Source organism: Leuresthes tenuis, unplaced genomic scaffold (assembly GCF_036924035.1).
Source record: "Leuresthes tenuis unplaced genomic scaffold, fLeuTen1.0.hap1 SCAF_1, whole genome shotgun sequence".
Lineage (NCBI taxonomy): Eukaryota > Metazoa > Chordata > Actinopteri > Atheriniformes > Atherinopsidae > Leuresthes > Leuresthes tenuis.
In genome coordinates, this window is record NW_027325355.1 from 19,451,255 (window position 1) to 19,468,487 (window position 17,233).

Genomic DNA, 17,233 nt, shown 5'->3' on the forward strand with positions numbered 1-17,233 from the left:
CTCCTTCTGACAGTGACTGCACAGCAAGAATAGATCGTATTTGAAGGCTAACAATCTGCACACTCAGGTTTGAACAGAAATAATTGCAGTTGACACAAAATGAAACATTCTAATTGAATCAACGTTATCTCATAAATCTTTGTCCGGGGGGACACACAGAGAACATCACCTTCTTGCACTGCCACTGAATATTGCAAGACTCCCGATTTTTCCACAGCATTTTGCTGGGAAATGTAACCCACACAAAAGACGTCTTGTGACATCTTGTGTATTTACTGTGATTTAGAGCTCAATTTCAGAAAATAGACGGATCCCACTCTGATTGCTTGTACAGTACCTCTTTGCTCAGTAATGCCTGTTAATATGTGCCTTCAGGACTATATTATGTAACACTCTTAAGCTCCAATAATAGCAGTTATGTGTAATGATTGGCAGTTTCTCTACAGGTTAACAGAATGTGGGTTTAATGCAGATTGATGTGGAAGGATCAGCAGTGAATGTAAATCAGGTGAATAATAACTGGAGGCTGAGTTGGGATTTTTTCTTATTTTTCAGAGTGCTGCTGAATGATGTAAACACACTGGCACTTTGTCAGACTTATTTTTTCCCCCTTGAGAACTGTGCCTTACTTTGATTATTGTTTATAAAAACTGAGTGTCTGAGTGTTTTAAAGGAGGTCAGGTACAACTTTTGCTTTATGAATGGACCTATTTTGTCTTCATTAGCTGATGTAACAATTTGAAATGTGATGTTCATAGAGCGTTTGTAGATTTGGATTAAACATACACATTCAAATTTAACTCAATATATTGGAAAACACTTAACTGTGTCATTAACTTACAAGGTAACGCCCTTAATGTGAGTCCAGATTTACAGTTTACTAGGCTTAAATCTAAAAAACACATTTCAGGACCTCATTACAATCTTTTGTGCTCATAAGTGAATGATTTTAATCAAACTACAACACAGAAAACCAGGGTAGTGTCACATCTTTGAAAAAACTTACATGCTGCAGTGAGAGAACAAGATGTTAATGGAATCCTGACAGCCAGTTTCACTACACCAGCCCTCCGTAACAGGCTAATACTGCCATGAGAAGTCACTGAATGACATGAATCTGGAGTAAAGGCTGGCACCCATGGAGGTGCTACTCTTTGAATTGATGGACAGCCATAGCTCAGTACTCAGAGTAATACCTATGAATGAATAATACACCGACTCATTGCATTAATTACCAATAACAGGGAGTCATTATACAGTAGCTTTACATTTTATTGCAATAGATGTTATTGGTAAACCACATATTTGCATCATGGAAGTGATTAATCCATTGTCTCTGAACTTAAATAAGCATTAGCAGTTTTTGTAAAATAGCAATTATCTATCTTTAAGTGTAAAGGTTAACTGAAATGTAATGATCACCTCAGCTGAGTCAGCGACTCACATTCAGTTTAGTCATAGATGGCTTATGAAACCACAGGCTTCAGAGAACAGACATACAAACAGACCCCCACCAAAGCACTGATAATGAAAGAGACACAAAACAACCACGGCCAATGGAAATACAACTTTATGTCTCGTGGATGTGTAGTATCATTGCACATCTCTTTGTAGTTCTTTTAACTCTCATTTTCATTGTTTTGATCAATGTAAACATCTCTGTGGACGTTTCTTTTTTGTGCGATGCAGTTTTAATTTGTATGACATTTGAATCATATTGGTCTTTCTGTGTGTCAATTTTGGTCCAATTAGTGATTTTTACAGTGCTTTGTTAGAAATTTGCATCTAATTGTGGTTGCCTCAGTTTTGTCACCTTATGCCTCAAATGGGTCATACTGTTACTCCTCAAGGTAGCTTCATGTCTAATTTGGTCATTTTGTTCTTTCATTTAGGTAGTTTTGCATCTCTTTTGTTCCTGGTCATTTCATATCACTTTATTTTACATCTCTTCACTTACAACACTTATACATCTTCATCATACATCACATCATCTTTTTTGTCTCTTTTAGGGCTACATTTGGTCACATGATCTGAATGCACTTATAAAAGCTCCCTTATTTATTTTTGCATCAGGCTCTGATTGGCGAGTACCCTTTAAACATAGGTAGCTGTTTCATGATTTTCATGAAGCTTTCATTCACCATGATTCATTCATTAAGCAAACTATCAGCAAGCTCATGTTGGCACTTTGCATTGTTTTCCAACTGAACAACTGAGAGTGATAAAAGACGCTTGAAATGTCTATTGTGCATTACAAAAAAAGAAGATTATTCGTATCAATTCACAGGGAAAAAATGTACTCACGGGTCCCATCGAACCGCGTGGCAATGGTATCCAAGAAGGTGTTTTGAGGCGCAATCAGACCCCGCATCACTGGCATCCGAGAGCGGGTCGAGCCGCGTCTTTCCCGGCGCTCTGTGCCATGACTCTCACCGGCTGTGGACACGAAGCCCGGCAGAAACCTGGAGGTGTTCCCCGGCGCTCCTCCTAACCCCTGGAGGAGGCCGCCGAGCCGAGATAACCGGGACTCCACGGTCCAAAACTGGCTCACCACGCAGGTGAACCCGGCTTAGCAAAGGAGAGGAGCCGTTTCAAGTAACAGTGGTGAGGGATGGAGAGATGCAGGGTCTAGGATGGTCACATTTACGCACGGATGTGCTGCAGTGCAACCCCTCTCTCCTCCCCCTTTGCTTTTCTCGTCCTCTCTTCCTTTCTTACACAACACTTTTCCCACCACAAACATTCTCCCTCTTCAGCGGAGAAGGCTAAAAAGCCTTTCCTCTCCTCTCTTACAGTTCTTCCATTTCCCTTAGTGCACCCCCCTTGTCTCTCTCTATCTCTTTGAAATTATATCAGTCTCTCTTCAACTCTCATCCTTTGATGCCCCGATGAATGGCTCTTTAAAGCGAGCAAATGAAAGTGTCACATTTTCTTTGTCATTACTTAAGACTATGAATCAATAAATTATTGCCAGCACTGTCATGATTCCATGATTCACACGTGAAGCTGCTAAATGTATCAGGCAAAGAACAAAATGAAATATTCAATCAGGATGGGCCAGAGGATTATAAAACAATCCCTCCCTGTGCAATCATTAGGGTGCATACTGAAATTATATCCCATCATCTTTTCGAAATATACAAGAGCAAAAGGATGCATGTCTTCGAGGTCACATGTTGCTTTGGTGAAAACCAACGTTAGAAATCAATTCAGGTGTCTTTTTAATGATTTAGAATCCACATGCATGTGTAGAGTGTGAATCATTTAACATGTTACTTTATTTATCATCATTTCATGGTGATGATACACAGATTTACTTATCTTTGAATCCTGACTCTGACTATAAACTCCCTTGCCAATTGTTTGAATGAGGGCAAAACAAGACTCTGGGAAAAATGTTTTTCCTTCAATGAAATTAAAATTAAGATTGGGATAATTAATCCCTGTCACAATTAGGCACCATAACCCTCTAAAATCATATTCTGTCATGTCTTGGCTCCTGCAAATCCCATATAAAGTATATAAATCTGCATTATTCTTGATTCTTCTCTTCTTAAATGAATGGTGTTCGTGTGCTTATGTGCATTTTTTTTTAATTTGTTAAAAAAAGTTCACTATAAAGTAAAGAAACTAATAGCAACTAAAATCTTTGATACTTTTGAGCAATGTATTTTCCATCTTAAAGAAGAAAAAAAAAGACTCAAGATGCGTCAAAGTTGGTTTTTCTCCACTTTTGAGCCACCGTGTTTGATACAAATCCTGGAAAACTGTGGAAATCTCTGGCTGTGATTCAGTACACGTCTATCCCCAAAGTGGTTATGAATCCCCCAAACCTGCCATATAATGTGGGCTGTGGTTTAATAAATAAAAATTCTAATTGCACTAATATTTGGCGAACCATGTGGCTGCCTTAGATAGACAAAATATGAAGTTGGGAACTAATAGTTCACTTAACATTGGATGTCCCACAGAAGAAAAGTTGAGTTTATTTAAGCCCTCAAAGTCCTCAGGACATTAAAGCTCCAAAATGTTCACAGCTTCAGGATTACCAAAGGTCTTGAGGAAAATAAGTGAACCTTTATTCTGATACCTTCCAAAGATAAAACTGACATTACAGCTGTTGCCGGTTTCTTTGTGCAGCACGTTCAAAACTATACAGAAATCCCCCATAACTTAGAATACACTCAAATTGAATTACTACTGAAAGAGTAGCTGTAGAAGATCATCTCAAGCAGGCTAGGAAGTAAAATGCAAACGTGATGCATCTTTAATGAAAATCCAATAATAGAAATAGCACACAGTATTTAAACATTGAAGCACTCTCAGTGAATGAGCTCATAAATTCCCCCAAAACTGATAGTTTTAAAGAGACATGGGGGGGGGGGGGGGTAGACTCCAAGGCTTACACCACATTTTGGTCCTGTTCACTAAGGCTGCAAGAATAATTGGTTTCAGCAAGAAGATAGTGCCCTCTACAGGGAAAGCAGCCCAAATGTAACTATTCTGAAGCATCATGAAATAAAAAGGAGCTATAACAACAAAACTAACAGAACCTAATCTATGCCAGCTATTTAAGTTAATTGCTTTGGCTTAATATTTTTTAGGTGACTTTTGCAGGATCATAAGGGTTTAAGTGGTATTATTAACACCAAACCAGCCAAGTTCTATCTGGTAATGTGGTGATCCATGTTTTTTTTTTTTTGTTTTGACTTTGCTGTCCTTTTCCCAGGGTTTCTGGTCTTTTCTATGGCTTAATTATCTCTTGGTTCCTTGGTTTGCTCTCTGTTCTATGTTCATGGTATTTTGTTTGAGCTTATACCTTGCATTGTGTTTTAGATTCTTGTTCTGGTCCTTGCTCCTTGTTATCCCCAGTTCCCCTGTTTCGCACCTGTCTTCACTCTATCAGCCACATCTGCAGCCACTTCCTCATTAGTTCTCCTCAGCATATATACCCCTTGGTGAATCTCAGAGAATACGAAGTATTCTGAATAAACAGCTGCACAGTCTGGTAATGACTCAGTCAGTCTGATACATAATCTGTATTCTTTAACTTTGCTGGGATTCACAATAAATTATTCAATTAATGACAACAAACCATTAACAATACCATGTTTAACACCAGGGATATGGTTATTATGCTGGAATGCTTTGTTTACCTAATATAATGCCTCATTTAGACCAAAAAGAGCCTACCTCCCTCAACTCCACCTGTCTGTGGATTTCAAACTCTTAAAAGAGGTGGTTTTATAGCCTCCAGCTTGACAAGCACTCAAGGTTCTCAGAAATTCCCTTAGTTTGTGCTCTTTCAAGCAGTACTAATAAAGAATCGATTGTCAGGAAATGAATGAGTTGAATTAACAATTGGCAGCTTTCTGTACTAGATCCTCTAAGCATTACACATCCAGCATCTAAGAATATATAATAATGTATATTATGTAAAATACAATGTTTTCCATATTGCTTGTTTACTTGTCATATTTGATGGAGAAAGATTTACTCCTGCCTGTGTTATATATGTCAGTACTGCTGAATTTTCAGGGAGCCAACTCATTTTTTGGCAGGTATATCCAGCTGAGCACTGAAAAAAAATGCAACAAAGATCATAACCGAAGCAGAGATCAGACCATGTGTTCCCTTAAAAATAAAGGATCCTTTAGTCAACGCTGAAGAATCTGCAATAATGGCGAATGCACAAAGTGTATCAGCCTGAGTAGATGTGTCCTGCCACCCTCTGTTTGCAGTGATATTACTCCTGATTTCCTGGCTCGGTCTCTACATGCTTCTGATAATTTAGTCTCAAACCTGAAATGTAGCAAGAGGCAAGTCAGATGTCCCTGAGATAAGTCTCGATACACCCTCAAGCAAATGAAATACCCAGTATAATGAAATATGCAGCCATGCTTTGAGTCGGATACGATTCAATAAAGGCTCTTACAACACGAGGAGCTTCCGGCCAATCACATCTAGACAGTTTAAAAGAAAACTCACCCTCTCAGCTCCCCCGAGTAGATATTATAACCCTAAAAAATTTAAAAGGATCGGTTTACTCAAATTTACAGCTGGAGTGTGTGGTTTAGGCAAATTGATCAGAATGTTTTTTATTTTCTATGTGAAAAGCAGAAGTGATAGCCACAATTAAAATATATATACAGTTCTACCAGACCCTTTGATCCTTGATGAGTATGCAGTAAATACAGGAAAGTCTGTGGAATATTTGATGGAAAGTGGGTTGTGTGCGAGGTTCCTCAAAAAGATGGAGGGAGGAACCTGTACCATGTACACAAAGGTCAAAGGAATGTTCAAGAGAAGCTGGGGCTGCTATAGGCTGAAGAAGGTTCCTCTGAGATGGAGTACGATGAATCAGAATCATTTCCAGGAGAGTCAGAGGGACATTCAGGGAAAGGTGGAGAGGCAATGATGGAGTCAGGATCAGAGGAGAGAGGGAAGGATGAATGTGGATTGACAGGGAAGCCACAGGAGTATTCAAAGGAAGACTGAGTGGTGTTGATGGCAAATGATGGTTCCCCAGAGAGATGGAGATATGGATCTGTACCTTTTCCAACAAAGTCAGAGTGGCATGAAGGGAGGGTGGAGAGGCACAGATCTATGAAGGCTTGGAGGATGACTGGGGATCCGATTCAAGGCGATTGGAGGAATATTTAGTGAATGTTGAGAAGTATTGAAGGAAGAACTGGAGGAGAGCTGAAGGGATTCACCTGGACAGTCAGGTGGGTCTTGAGGGAGGGTTTTCTCTTTCTGAAATATATTCATCTATCTCAATATCTGCATTTCCCTTTTCTACTTCACTGATTGACAGCTCCACTCGTCCTCTCCTCCTGTGAATCCTTCTTTTCTGTCACCTGTTGATGCTTCTGATCATTTAATTCTTCCTTCTTCTTCGACTGTTTTGTTGTTCTCCTTCATTTTTCTGATAGCGTTCCAGTTTTAGCCACGCCTACCACTGATGTCTCTTTTCTTCCTCCATTTTGCTCTTCAGTGTCTTTCCATAACTCTTCCAGAATTCTGTTTTCTGCCAGGTCTCTCCTTTTATCCTTCAAAATCTTCCATTTATTTTTTGTCAATCTTCTATTTTCCTCAAGCTTTCTTGCCTTCTGCAGATCAATCTTCATTTTTACCTTCTTGTCGACTCTGAGGGGTATCGTGTTTGACTGAGATGTGTTGTCAGGCTGAAGTTCTACAAAGTGGAGACTCAAACCATCTTTAAACCCCTTCAGGCTGCGGTTTTCTGTCTGGGAGGCTCTTCTGATGTTATTAATCTCATTGGAGAAGTGCCTAACATCCTCATTACGGTCACTCACAAATTTCCTGCTGTTTCTCAGTGCTAAAGAATTCATACAGGCTTGTTTAATTTATCCTAATTATTCGACACACAGTTTATGACTTGGTGACTCTGGTTTCAGAGAGGACTGAGGTAATACATGCCAGCTGGAGCCGGATTGCAAGATACGTAGAAGCAATCTGAGCAAAACCGTCACCCTGACCTTCCGCTCCACTGCACACATATGAATTCAAGACATAAACTGTCCCTCAGTGCTTATTTTCCACCTCAGCATGAAGCAGGTTTATTTGTTCCCTCGTTTGTAATGTCAACACCTGCTCCTGGTTTCCAATTAGCTCACCTACATTCACTTACCCAGGCACCTCCCACAGTATATTCATACCCTGCTTTGATTTTCCTCGTCTTCCACCTTATCCTCATCAGAATTAACCTCCCTGCTCCTCCTCTCATTGCTGCTCCCTGCTTTTCTGTGTCTATTCCCTTTTGCCTGGACTTGGCCCAGTTTCAGTCCTGTTTTCTTTACGTGCTTTTGGATTTCCTGCTTTGCACAATTTCATGTTTTGTTTCACCATGTTTTTGCCAACTGCTGCCCTTGGGTTGATCTTTTTTTTTTTGGTGTGTCCTTACCTGGAAAATTGAACAACTGCTTTGAATGTTTTCCACTTGCGAATAATCTCCCTCACTGTAGAATGATGGACTCCAAACTGTTTGGAAAGGGACAGAACTTGCAGATGATCATTTAAACAGATTTCATTAGCAGCATTTTACCCAGTAAGGGTGTGCTTAGATTTTCATCCACTGCATTTTGGTTTGGCTACTCTTCAATAATGATACAGTATTTATATGTCAAGTTTCGTTCTTCTGAGGTTGTATTTACTGTCTTTTCCACATGAAGGCACATTAAATACTGTATATTGTATATTTATATATATATATATATATATATATAAATATATATATTTAAATTTATTTAAATTTATATATATATATATAAATATCCATCACTTTGTCCAGCATAAAAGATATCAACAAATGCTATACAACATCTAAATGTCCTACAAGCTAAACGTGTTAACATTACCATTTATAACAGGTTGACAAGCATCAAGCTCAAAGTGATGAAACTCTTAGTCTTCACTGCACCTGCGATCTGCTCTTTTAACAAATCAAAGCTGATTGAAGGGATCTTAATGAAACAAACTGACAGTTAAAGTGTATTAGTGACAATAAAAAGAGGAGCTAACACCATATTTTTCTCTTTTTTTAAAAACTATACATGTAAAAATTGGTTTAACTGACCAGTTCATCACCATTTTGCAGTTGAAGCATATCACCACTAGATGTCAGTGCAGGGTTAGACAGTTTCAGTATCTCAGTGATTTTTGTATTAATGCAGATTTTAAAAAAGGCCATGATTTCCCCTGCATTGTACAGTTTATGTCCATCTTAAACTAAACTAGATAAAGGAAAGACTCAACTCACTTAAGCCCTACCATAGGTCTACAAGGATATGTTTTAAAATATCAAAAGAAAAAGAGGTTTGCTTTTGTGTGGTGTCTGTGAGACGTTCAGCCGTACATATAAGTCAAATAAGCTTTGCAAGTGAAAGAGAAAGCTGACATAAACACATGGATTTCTGTTGCATTGGCTTATGCAGCAGATAAGGATACAATGAATGATTGATTCAGATTAGTCGTTCAGCCACTAAAAGACAAGTTACTTTGGTATGATGGCAAAACTACACTCTAAAATACTCACACTACATGGAAAATGTCACCTGCGTGAAAGAAAATGCAAATATTCGAAGATATACATATAGTTAAATGAGAGAATATAAAGGTAGAAATATAGCGTCTGCGATTGATAGAGTAGCGCGGCCACAGTGAGCTGCATCATAACGTAAACCAACTGGACGCGAGCGCGCGCACTTGAATGAGCATCTGGCGCGCGTTTCCGCCTCTCTCATCATTCTAGGCGCTCGCGCCCGTCGTGGATACATGCATATGGTTTCGCGCCCCGCTGCCAGTCTCCCTCCCTCACTGAAGCCGAAGATTAACCACATTCGCCACAATGGGAGGAATTTACGCGTAGCTTCCCCCGCTCCATTTTTATTTCAATTGTTCGCGTCGCGTTTTGGGGTTTATTCTCGGCGAAAATGGCGACGGGGGCAGGTTGGCAGCCTCCGTACAACAGCTCGACGAGCAACACCAAATATACCCCTTCCCCAACGTCCAGCATGTTCTACGACGGGAGTTTAACGCTGGAATACACTCAAGACCTGCATTTGAAGATGAGCAAGAAGATAGCACAGCTTACCAAGGTCTGTGGACGGGAATGAATGACGTAGGATGTTTTGGTTAAGTCATTAAGAGCAGGTGGGGATGTAGATGGAGTAGTACTGTGCGGGATTGTGTTGGTGCTGATGCTGGAGGGGATGCTATCTGTAAACATAGTGGAGTGAATATTTTTGGGAGATTTTTTTACTTTTACTGTCATGCAGGTTGACAAGTTTGATAATTTTGGCGCTTCATATTTCACAGCTCTGCATTGTTGTAAGGTTCAGAGGTCACCATTACACCCCCCCCCCCCCACCCCCCCCCCCCACCCCTGCTTCTGATACTGAGGCAGTAATAGGGGATTATCAATGGTTTTTGCCGAGGTGACATACTTGCTTAGAAGGAGTTGTTCCCTCTTGTGACACTTGTGACACAACGCTGGCTGGTCGTAAACCTTACTCATGTTTCATGAGTGGAGTTCACTTGCTCTAAGAGCTTTCCATATGCGCAGAGGATTGTTCCAATGTGACTTCACCCTCTGCCATGGCCCCTGTTTAACCATTGTGTGTGTTTTTTTTTTGTCATCGCTGGGCTGCCACGGCCACAAGAACCGAGAGAAATTATGTAATCTTGGAGGGATGCAGGGGTTTGGCTGAGCTGCTCCTTTGTGGTATACCTGACACCATAGTAGGATAACGGGATACTATGCTGTGTTGTGGAGTAGTAAGAGATTTAAGGTGGCAGCTCCATTTACTGCATCTAGGCGTAAGTCGTAGTCTAATGGTGGATTAAATGTAAATATGACAGTTTATACAGAGCGATCCTGCTGCACAGTGGGAGACAAAAGCAGAAGTGGAAGACAGAGGATTTTTACATAATACTCATGGGGATACTATCCTATTGCAGAATTAGACCGTTTTGTGTTTAATCTTTCAGTGGTTGATTAAGATATTTGCATTGGTGGAGAGCGGTGCTTGAATAGAGGTTCAAAAGGAAGGATTCTAACACTATGATGACAATCTGAGCATGGCTTTTAACCCAACTAACCTCACTGGGTCTTTTTCTGGGAGTTTTCCTCCTTTTTTTGTGTTTGGAGAATTTCAAATAGCTTGAAATTGTCTGTGCTTGTTTCGGCTCTGTGATGGACCTCATAAACTTTTCACGGAGTTGGTGCATGCTGATAAAGACCCCAACTGCCCCACCTTAAATAACCAAAATAGAAGAAGTGGCCTTTTTCCTTTTAGTTGAATCCGAAGCCAAGACGGTAGTTCATCAGCCCATCTGTGGATGAATAGTTTAGTCCAAAAATTGGCCCGTTTTCAAGCAAATGTAGAAGAAAAATAGGAAACATTTCTCTTTTATGTCACTGCAAACTGCATGTCTGCAAATTCGTGACAACTAATTAACCAATTAATTAACCATAAGATTAAAAGCACCGACCTCATATGGTGCAGGTTGTCCTTGTTAGCTGAGGAGCTGGGTGAAGCGCCTGGTTTTGAGTGGTGGTCAGAGTCACTTCCATATGAATGGCAGAGCTCCAGATAATCAGTTTTTATTCACATACTCACAGCACATATTCCACAATTCCTGTCCAGCACACAGAAGAAGGAAAACGCTGACGTCAGAAACAGTTGAAATTAAGCCTGGTGTGTTTCCGACTGTCGCTCTGCTCTAATAAAATCCTGCAGCCTCACCTGACAAAATCACCTCCATCTGTGGCGTGAATACGCTGTACTTACATGAACAATGTTCTCCCACAGAGACCGTTGGACGCGTCAGAATGTCTTGAGGCAACCTTTCCCTGAACAGGACGGATCACAAACATGTTTTTCAGCTGGACCGGTTTGTCTTTAATGTCTGCAGTTCAGCTGCCTTAGACTACCTGTGCGGCTGTTGCGTAGCTGAGATAAAACTGTTTGCCAAAAGATGTCGATAAATGTTGATTGAGTCTTGTTAATATAGTAAAACTGCAAATCAATGAAATAATATTTTTCTTATATTTTCATCACTGATTCTGAGTGTAGCTCATTTAAAAGGAAGCACACTAACAGCTGTTTTTGGAATTGGGATTATAGACATTTAACTGTGTCGCATGTCGTGTTAAAAATGAAAAAAACACCTGAAAACTACAAAAGGACACGAGTTAAGACGAGCTCTTAGAGACTAAGAGCTTTGAGATGGAACAGAAAAACTCGATCCAGTTACTTCAGATCAAGGGACACTTTTTTTATCTGAAAATCGCAGAATTCACTCCTAAGTGCCTTTGTTCATGCTCTGTGTTTCTGTATTTCTGAGATTGTGATGTATTGTAGCGATGCTCCGGGAGGAAAGCGTTTGCTCTGAGTGTCCTTGGAGCATCCAAGCAGCACAACAATTACAGGAGGAACAGGTGTAAAGTGCTTTACAAAGAGGACAAAGTAATTGTGGTGTATGTTTTTAGTTAACTGGTGATAGAGGCCGCTCCTCATTGCATGTCTGCCGAAGGAAAACATTGAACTTGAAGCTGAAATGCCAAGGGATCCCATTAAGACTGCAACACCTCAGAGAGCCAGGCTTTCATTAATCCTTTAATTACTGAATATGATGGTAATCCTGTGAAAACGATGAGAGCAGGGCGACAGAGTTTTGTTAGAGCCAAATGTTGCGGTTGTTTTTCAGATATTAGTGGCCTTTTTTTGTCTGACTCGATCAATAGCCATCGACTTTGGCCTCAGAAACGTCCCTCCCGAGTGCCTGATTGTCATTTTCCCCATCATTCCACATTCATCCTGCACAGAGCAGCTCTGCGTTTCACATCTTGATGATAAAAGGACTCAGACTGTGAAGCTGGCATATGATTGGCCTTTTGAAGAAGATTTGCTATTGGCCACCACTATTGACGGACACAGTCCAGTTTGACTGATTACATGTCTAAAATCGATCCTAATGCTGATTGAGGGGGAATGTAGCTGAATACCTTAATGTGGTTCTGCTTTCCATAATGGTTTAAATCTACCTCCACTTTGAGGAATAAAATGATAAATTAAGACTTTTGATCTTTGGTATTTTTAAAATACGATTAAAGCAAGTAAAATATTGTTTTAAAATAAACCAACTAGGCTCAGTCTATGGGGATGTCTTAACTTGAGAAGGTCATACATAAACCTAAGACTCTTCTTTGGTATAGATGGTTATATTTAGCTTCATGCAAGCCTTGCATCTATTCCACTTGGGACTATACACCAAAGCAAACCTGAAATAGATTAGAGGTTGACTAATTAATTGGTCGGTCGATTAATTGGGCTTATTTTTGACATTTTGTCAGTAATCAGCATTGGCCAACGCCCTTAGCGTGCTAAATCTTTTAACAGGCAGACACATCTGTGAGCATGCAGTGTAGCTGCTGTTGAAACAGACAGTAAAAGAAGTATGAGACGCGTAACGCAGCCCCTTGTGTCAGTGGAACTACCATGCTTCTGTTGTTATAGATCGGTGCCGATGGTTGCTACAACAGCTGTCCATTAAACCAAATAGACGGCATAGCTGTCCTCGTAAATGCCACGTTAAGTAATTGAGACGTGCCGGTTTAATTGTTGATGGAGACCTTGCAGAGTGAACTGTCACATACAAGAACTATTCAGTCCCATTCAGACTGCTTTCGTTAAACTACCCAGTGCACTTGGCTTTGTGCTCTTTTCTTTAAACAGTAATCAAGGCCGTGATTTATGGGTCCCAGCTTAAGTCATATGCACTGCATCACTGTGTGTTACTGCAGTGGCTGCAGGCTGTTGAGTTTCCTTTCGGCTTGTTTAGGTTTGGAGCCTCAGACTGTAGTGTTTCCTTCTTTCCTCAACAAAGAAGGCGAGGTTTGCCCGCGGTTTCTTTTCTGCTGCTGTGAATGTTAATCGGCTTGTTGCAGCTTGTCAGGTCGCACCTGTCTTCTTGACAGATGCCAATAACAGTCCGTTAAATCAGATCTGGCTCCTGTGCAGTGGAAACGGCACGTTTCACGCCACATTTGCATATTCTACCCTTTGTAAGTAGCCGCTGCATCCCATCATGTCTGTAGTTTTTTCATGTTTTATGTTCCCGGTGAGTTTGTAGTTTTTTGCCATGTTTTCCTCAGTTTCTTCTGCCCTGCCATCAGCTTCAGCCACATCACCTGTGTTTTTCCCCTCAGCTGCCTCCACTCACCAATCACCTCCCTTCAGTATTTAGTCTCCAGGTTTATTTTTTCATGTTCAGTGCCAGATTCTCACTGTCAGTGCCACATTTGCCCATGTCTAGTCAGGTTTTTGCTCAGTTGCGCCTTGTGTTGTTCTGTTTTTAAATAAATCAAGTGGTTTTTTTTCTTTGAAATGTCTGCATCTGGGTCCTACCTACGCCACGCAGTGCACACCACCCAGCGTGACAGAAGGATCTGGCACTGAACATTAAAAAAAACCTGGAGACTAAATACTGAAGGCAGGTGATTGGTGAGTGGAGGCAGCTGAGGGGAAAAACAAAGGTGAACTGAGGAAAACATGGTTTTAAAAAAACTACAAACTAACCAGGAACATAAAACATGAAAAAACTACAGACCTGACACACATTTCTGTGGAGAACAGAAAACTTCACATCGTTTTTGGTCAGGCTTTTACTTTATCAAAGCCAGTACACAATGGGGCCATTTTTGACAAGTGTCTGCACTGAAAATAAGTGTCAGTCATTCTACAGTTCCTGTAAGAAAATAATGGACAATACTCCAGGAGCTCCAGATGATGTCTTCAAAACGCTAATGTTTTCTGTCTTAAAACTCAGAGAACTTGAGTTTTTAGCTTAGCTGAATAATTAATGATACATCATACATTAACAATCCAAGTCTATGAACGCTATTAAATCCCCGAAGAAAGTTTTCCTCATTGCAGAATTTGGCTGCCCTTGGAACTGTTTTAAGAGAAAAGTGTGCTGCAAAAGATTATTTATGGAAAGCCAGCTTTACCCCAAACGGTGATGTGAGGTATCCTCAATCCTCGGAGAGCGAGAAACAAAGCAGAAAAAGAGACTGGAGAGAGGAGAGGAGATAAAGAACAAAAAGTGGGAGAGATAAAAGGATGAGAGAGGAGGGAGGGTGGAGAGACAGAGATGAAAGCAGCAGGCACACCAGCGTCATTAAAATGATCATGTATAATTGAAGGAACATGGCTGACTTAATGCTGGAGAACTGAAGCTCACAGTCAAAAAGAATAGAAGTCTAAAATCTGCCTTCCTGAAATGCTGACAAAATGTCCACTGAGCGTCAGACATTCCAGTTGTGACCGTCACCAGGCAAACAAAATGAGCCCCTTACTTTAGTCTTACTTTGCGGTCTTAAAGGCTCATGGGGCAGTGCTTAAGAGCGGGATGAGTTCATCTTATTTGTTTAGGATCAAGCTGAGTTTAGCTGTGATGAGCACTGACCTGAAGTTGCCTTCTCCTCCTCTGATCCCAGCGACCAGAACTAATTTGTGGCAACACAAGTGCTTCAGTGTATCGAGGACAAACTGCTTGCTTTGAATAGGTAACGGCTGATGAAATTACCCATGTGAAGTACAAACAAGGAGGCTTGTTGTGTGACTGAAATGTCCGCAGAGAAGAGGCCCACGTTGCTTTTCTGAATAAGAAAAGGTGTGTGGAAAGTGTTGCTCACTTGGTTGTTATCTGACATGAAGAAGGCTTGATGCGCGTTCGGAGGGGATGGAAACAGCTGCGAATCATTTCCGACTAGGGGCCTGTACTATGAAGCAGGATGAAATCACAAGGTTCATTCAATAAAATGCACAATCAGACATTGTCAGATCCAGAGTCATAGAACCAAGTTGATAACCCGAGTCGCAGCACCACTGTGTAGCGAAATCTCTATTGTTGGGGTTACTTTAGCATAAAGATACTCTTATGGGTCTGAGCTGGCAAACAGAAAACACATGTAATCGATTTCCGTCTGCCCGTATATGACATAATATCCCAGATATTCCCAGAGATTGGAGTAATTCCTTAAGACGAGCTCTCCATTGTCTTCTTGTGGTTGTCCACCACAGCATCAGGTTACTCAGGGACGCAGGTGGTGTCAGTTTTAGCTCATTTGAGTCACGTGTGTAAATTACCAATGAAAATGAAAACAAAACCCAAAAAGAACAGCGTTGGGAATGATCTGAGGGCAAAATTCAATCAATAAATGAGGCCCCATGAAGTTAACTGAAAAGACAGTTGCTATGTGATCAGTGTCACAGTTAAGGGTCATGATTTAAACCACTCTCTCTTTACAAATGGATGTGTTTTTTTGGAGGATATTTACCATTTATAAGAACCGTGTACAGTGTCTGTCGCCTCGTCAACTCACCTTTAAGTGGAGCAAAGTGCAAACTGCTAGTTCTCGTAGCAGCGGGCCTGTGATTTAGTTAACCGTGGTTGAATATTAGCTGCTCAACAGAGCCTTCAATTGGCAGAATCGTAATCTCTTTCAAGCTCCTGCTTATCATTTACCTCCAGCACCTACAAAAAAAACCTGCATATATTTCTGGGAGGCAGCGCGAGCATGACTGATAGATGCTATTCACTTAGGCTGGCGTGTGGAGAGTGCCACAGCTAGAAGAGAGATGGCCCATATGCTGCACTGAAAGAAAACACTTTTGCACAGGAATGCTCCTTTTGCAGCAAGTTGATTCATTTCACATTTGCTTTCAGAGATCTTTGTGGTGTTTTGACGACTCGACTGAGCTGGCTTTGTATGCAGTGTAATCCTGCGTCTGTTCTTTTTCTTGAACGACAGGCTCGTTGCCAAAAGTCCAACTTTTTTCCATGTGCTTCTTATTCAGACAAACACAGAAGACTTGAGGGAAAGGAGGCGGATGTGTTTTACAGCAGCTGCTGTGAATGCAAAGCTTCTTCTGTCTTTAATCAGAACGTGAATTATTTTTCTCTCCTTTCCCGATGTTATTGATATTGATTTTTTTTTTTAGCACTTATCTTTTCTTCATTGTAGAACTATTGATCTTATGTTGTAGCAGTTGGCAAGTGTTGTCTTTCCCGTCTTCATTCTGCCATCTCCTCCTTTCTCCAGGTAATTTATGCTCTCAACACCAAAAACGACGAGCACGAGGAGGAAATTGAGTCTCTGAAAGAAGCCCACGAGGACGAGGTATTGACTCCACAATGCACCAAAAGCTATGATTATATGGAGACAAGTGTTGTGTAACTGATATTGCTGCAATATAGACAAGAGATGTGGATAATGCAAACACATCTTAGCAAGAAGCCAAGTTGTCAATTGCCTGGTGGGGGTTCCCCCTGAGCATTTTCAGTACTTAGTCATTCTCAGGGTGCTGCAGCCGGATGATGGGCTACATTTTGTGGCACTGAAGGCAGCAGAACCTCCTTTAAGTGTCAACATGACAAAGTGACCCAGGTGCTACATTTGCAGTCTGCAGTTTGAGTCGTAAACAGTGAGAGGGTGTGATGAACCATCTCATCTCTGACTGCTTCGAACAAATCTTGTTCAAACACAAGGCTGCTGCAGATGAAATGTACTCAAGACCACACAGCAGCTGCAAGAACATTAGTTACGTCTCAGGGAAAGTTCCTCTAGATTTTGCACTTACTCAGATGTTTTTACTTTACGGAGACGGCAGGATCGTCTCCCTATTAATACCAGGCATTATAC

General features: G+C 40.8%; 2 protein-coding genes across 5 annotated transcripts in view; one reads left to right on the plus strand and one right to left on the minus strand.

The window, feature by feature from the left end:
* The window catches only part of LOC140293651 (voltage-gated delayed rectifier potassium channel KCNH8-like), a 33,672-nt gene extending 30,999 nt beyond the window's left edge, over nt 1-2,673 (minus strand). Inside the window, exon 1 of the mRNA XM_072379547.1 lies at nt 2,305-2,673. Coding sequence (XP_072235648.1) covers nt 2,305-2,380 — 76 coding nt within the window. The 5' untranslated portion in view covers nt 2,381-2,673. The remainder of the gene's footprint in view (nt 1-2,304) is intronic.
* A 6,629-nt stretch (nt 2,674-9,302) lies between these two features.
* The window catches only part of LOC140315900 (protein FAM184A-like), a 47,448-nt gene continuing 39,517 nt past the window's right edge, over nt 9,303-17,233 (plus strand). For all 4 annotated transcript variants that reach the window (XM_072393779.1, XM_072393547.1, XM_072393623.1 and 1 more), the window contains exons 1-2: nt 9,303-9,620; nt 16,634-16,711. In XM_072393779.1, the coding sequence (XP_072249880.1) occupies nt 9,456-9,620; nt 16,634-16,711 (243 nt within the window). In that variant the 5' untranslated portion in view covers nt 9,303-9,455. The remainder of the gene's footprint in view (nt 9,621-16,633; nt 16,712-17,233) is intronic.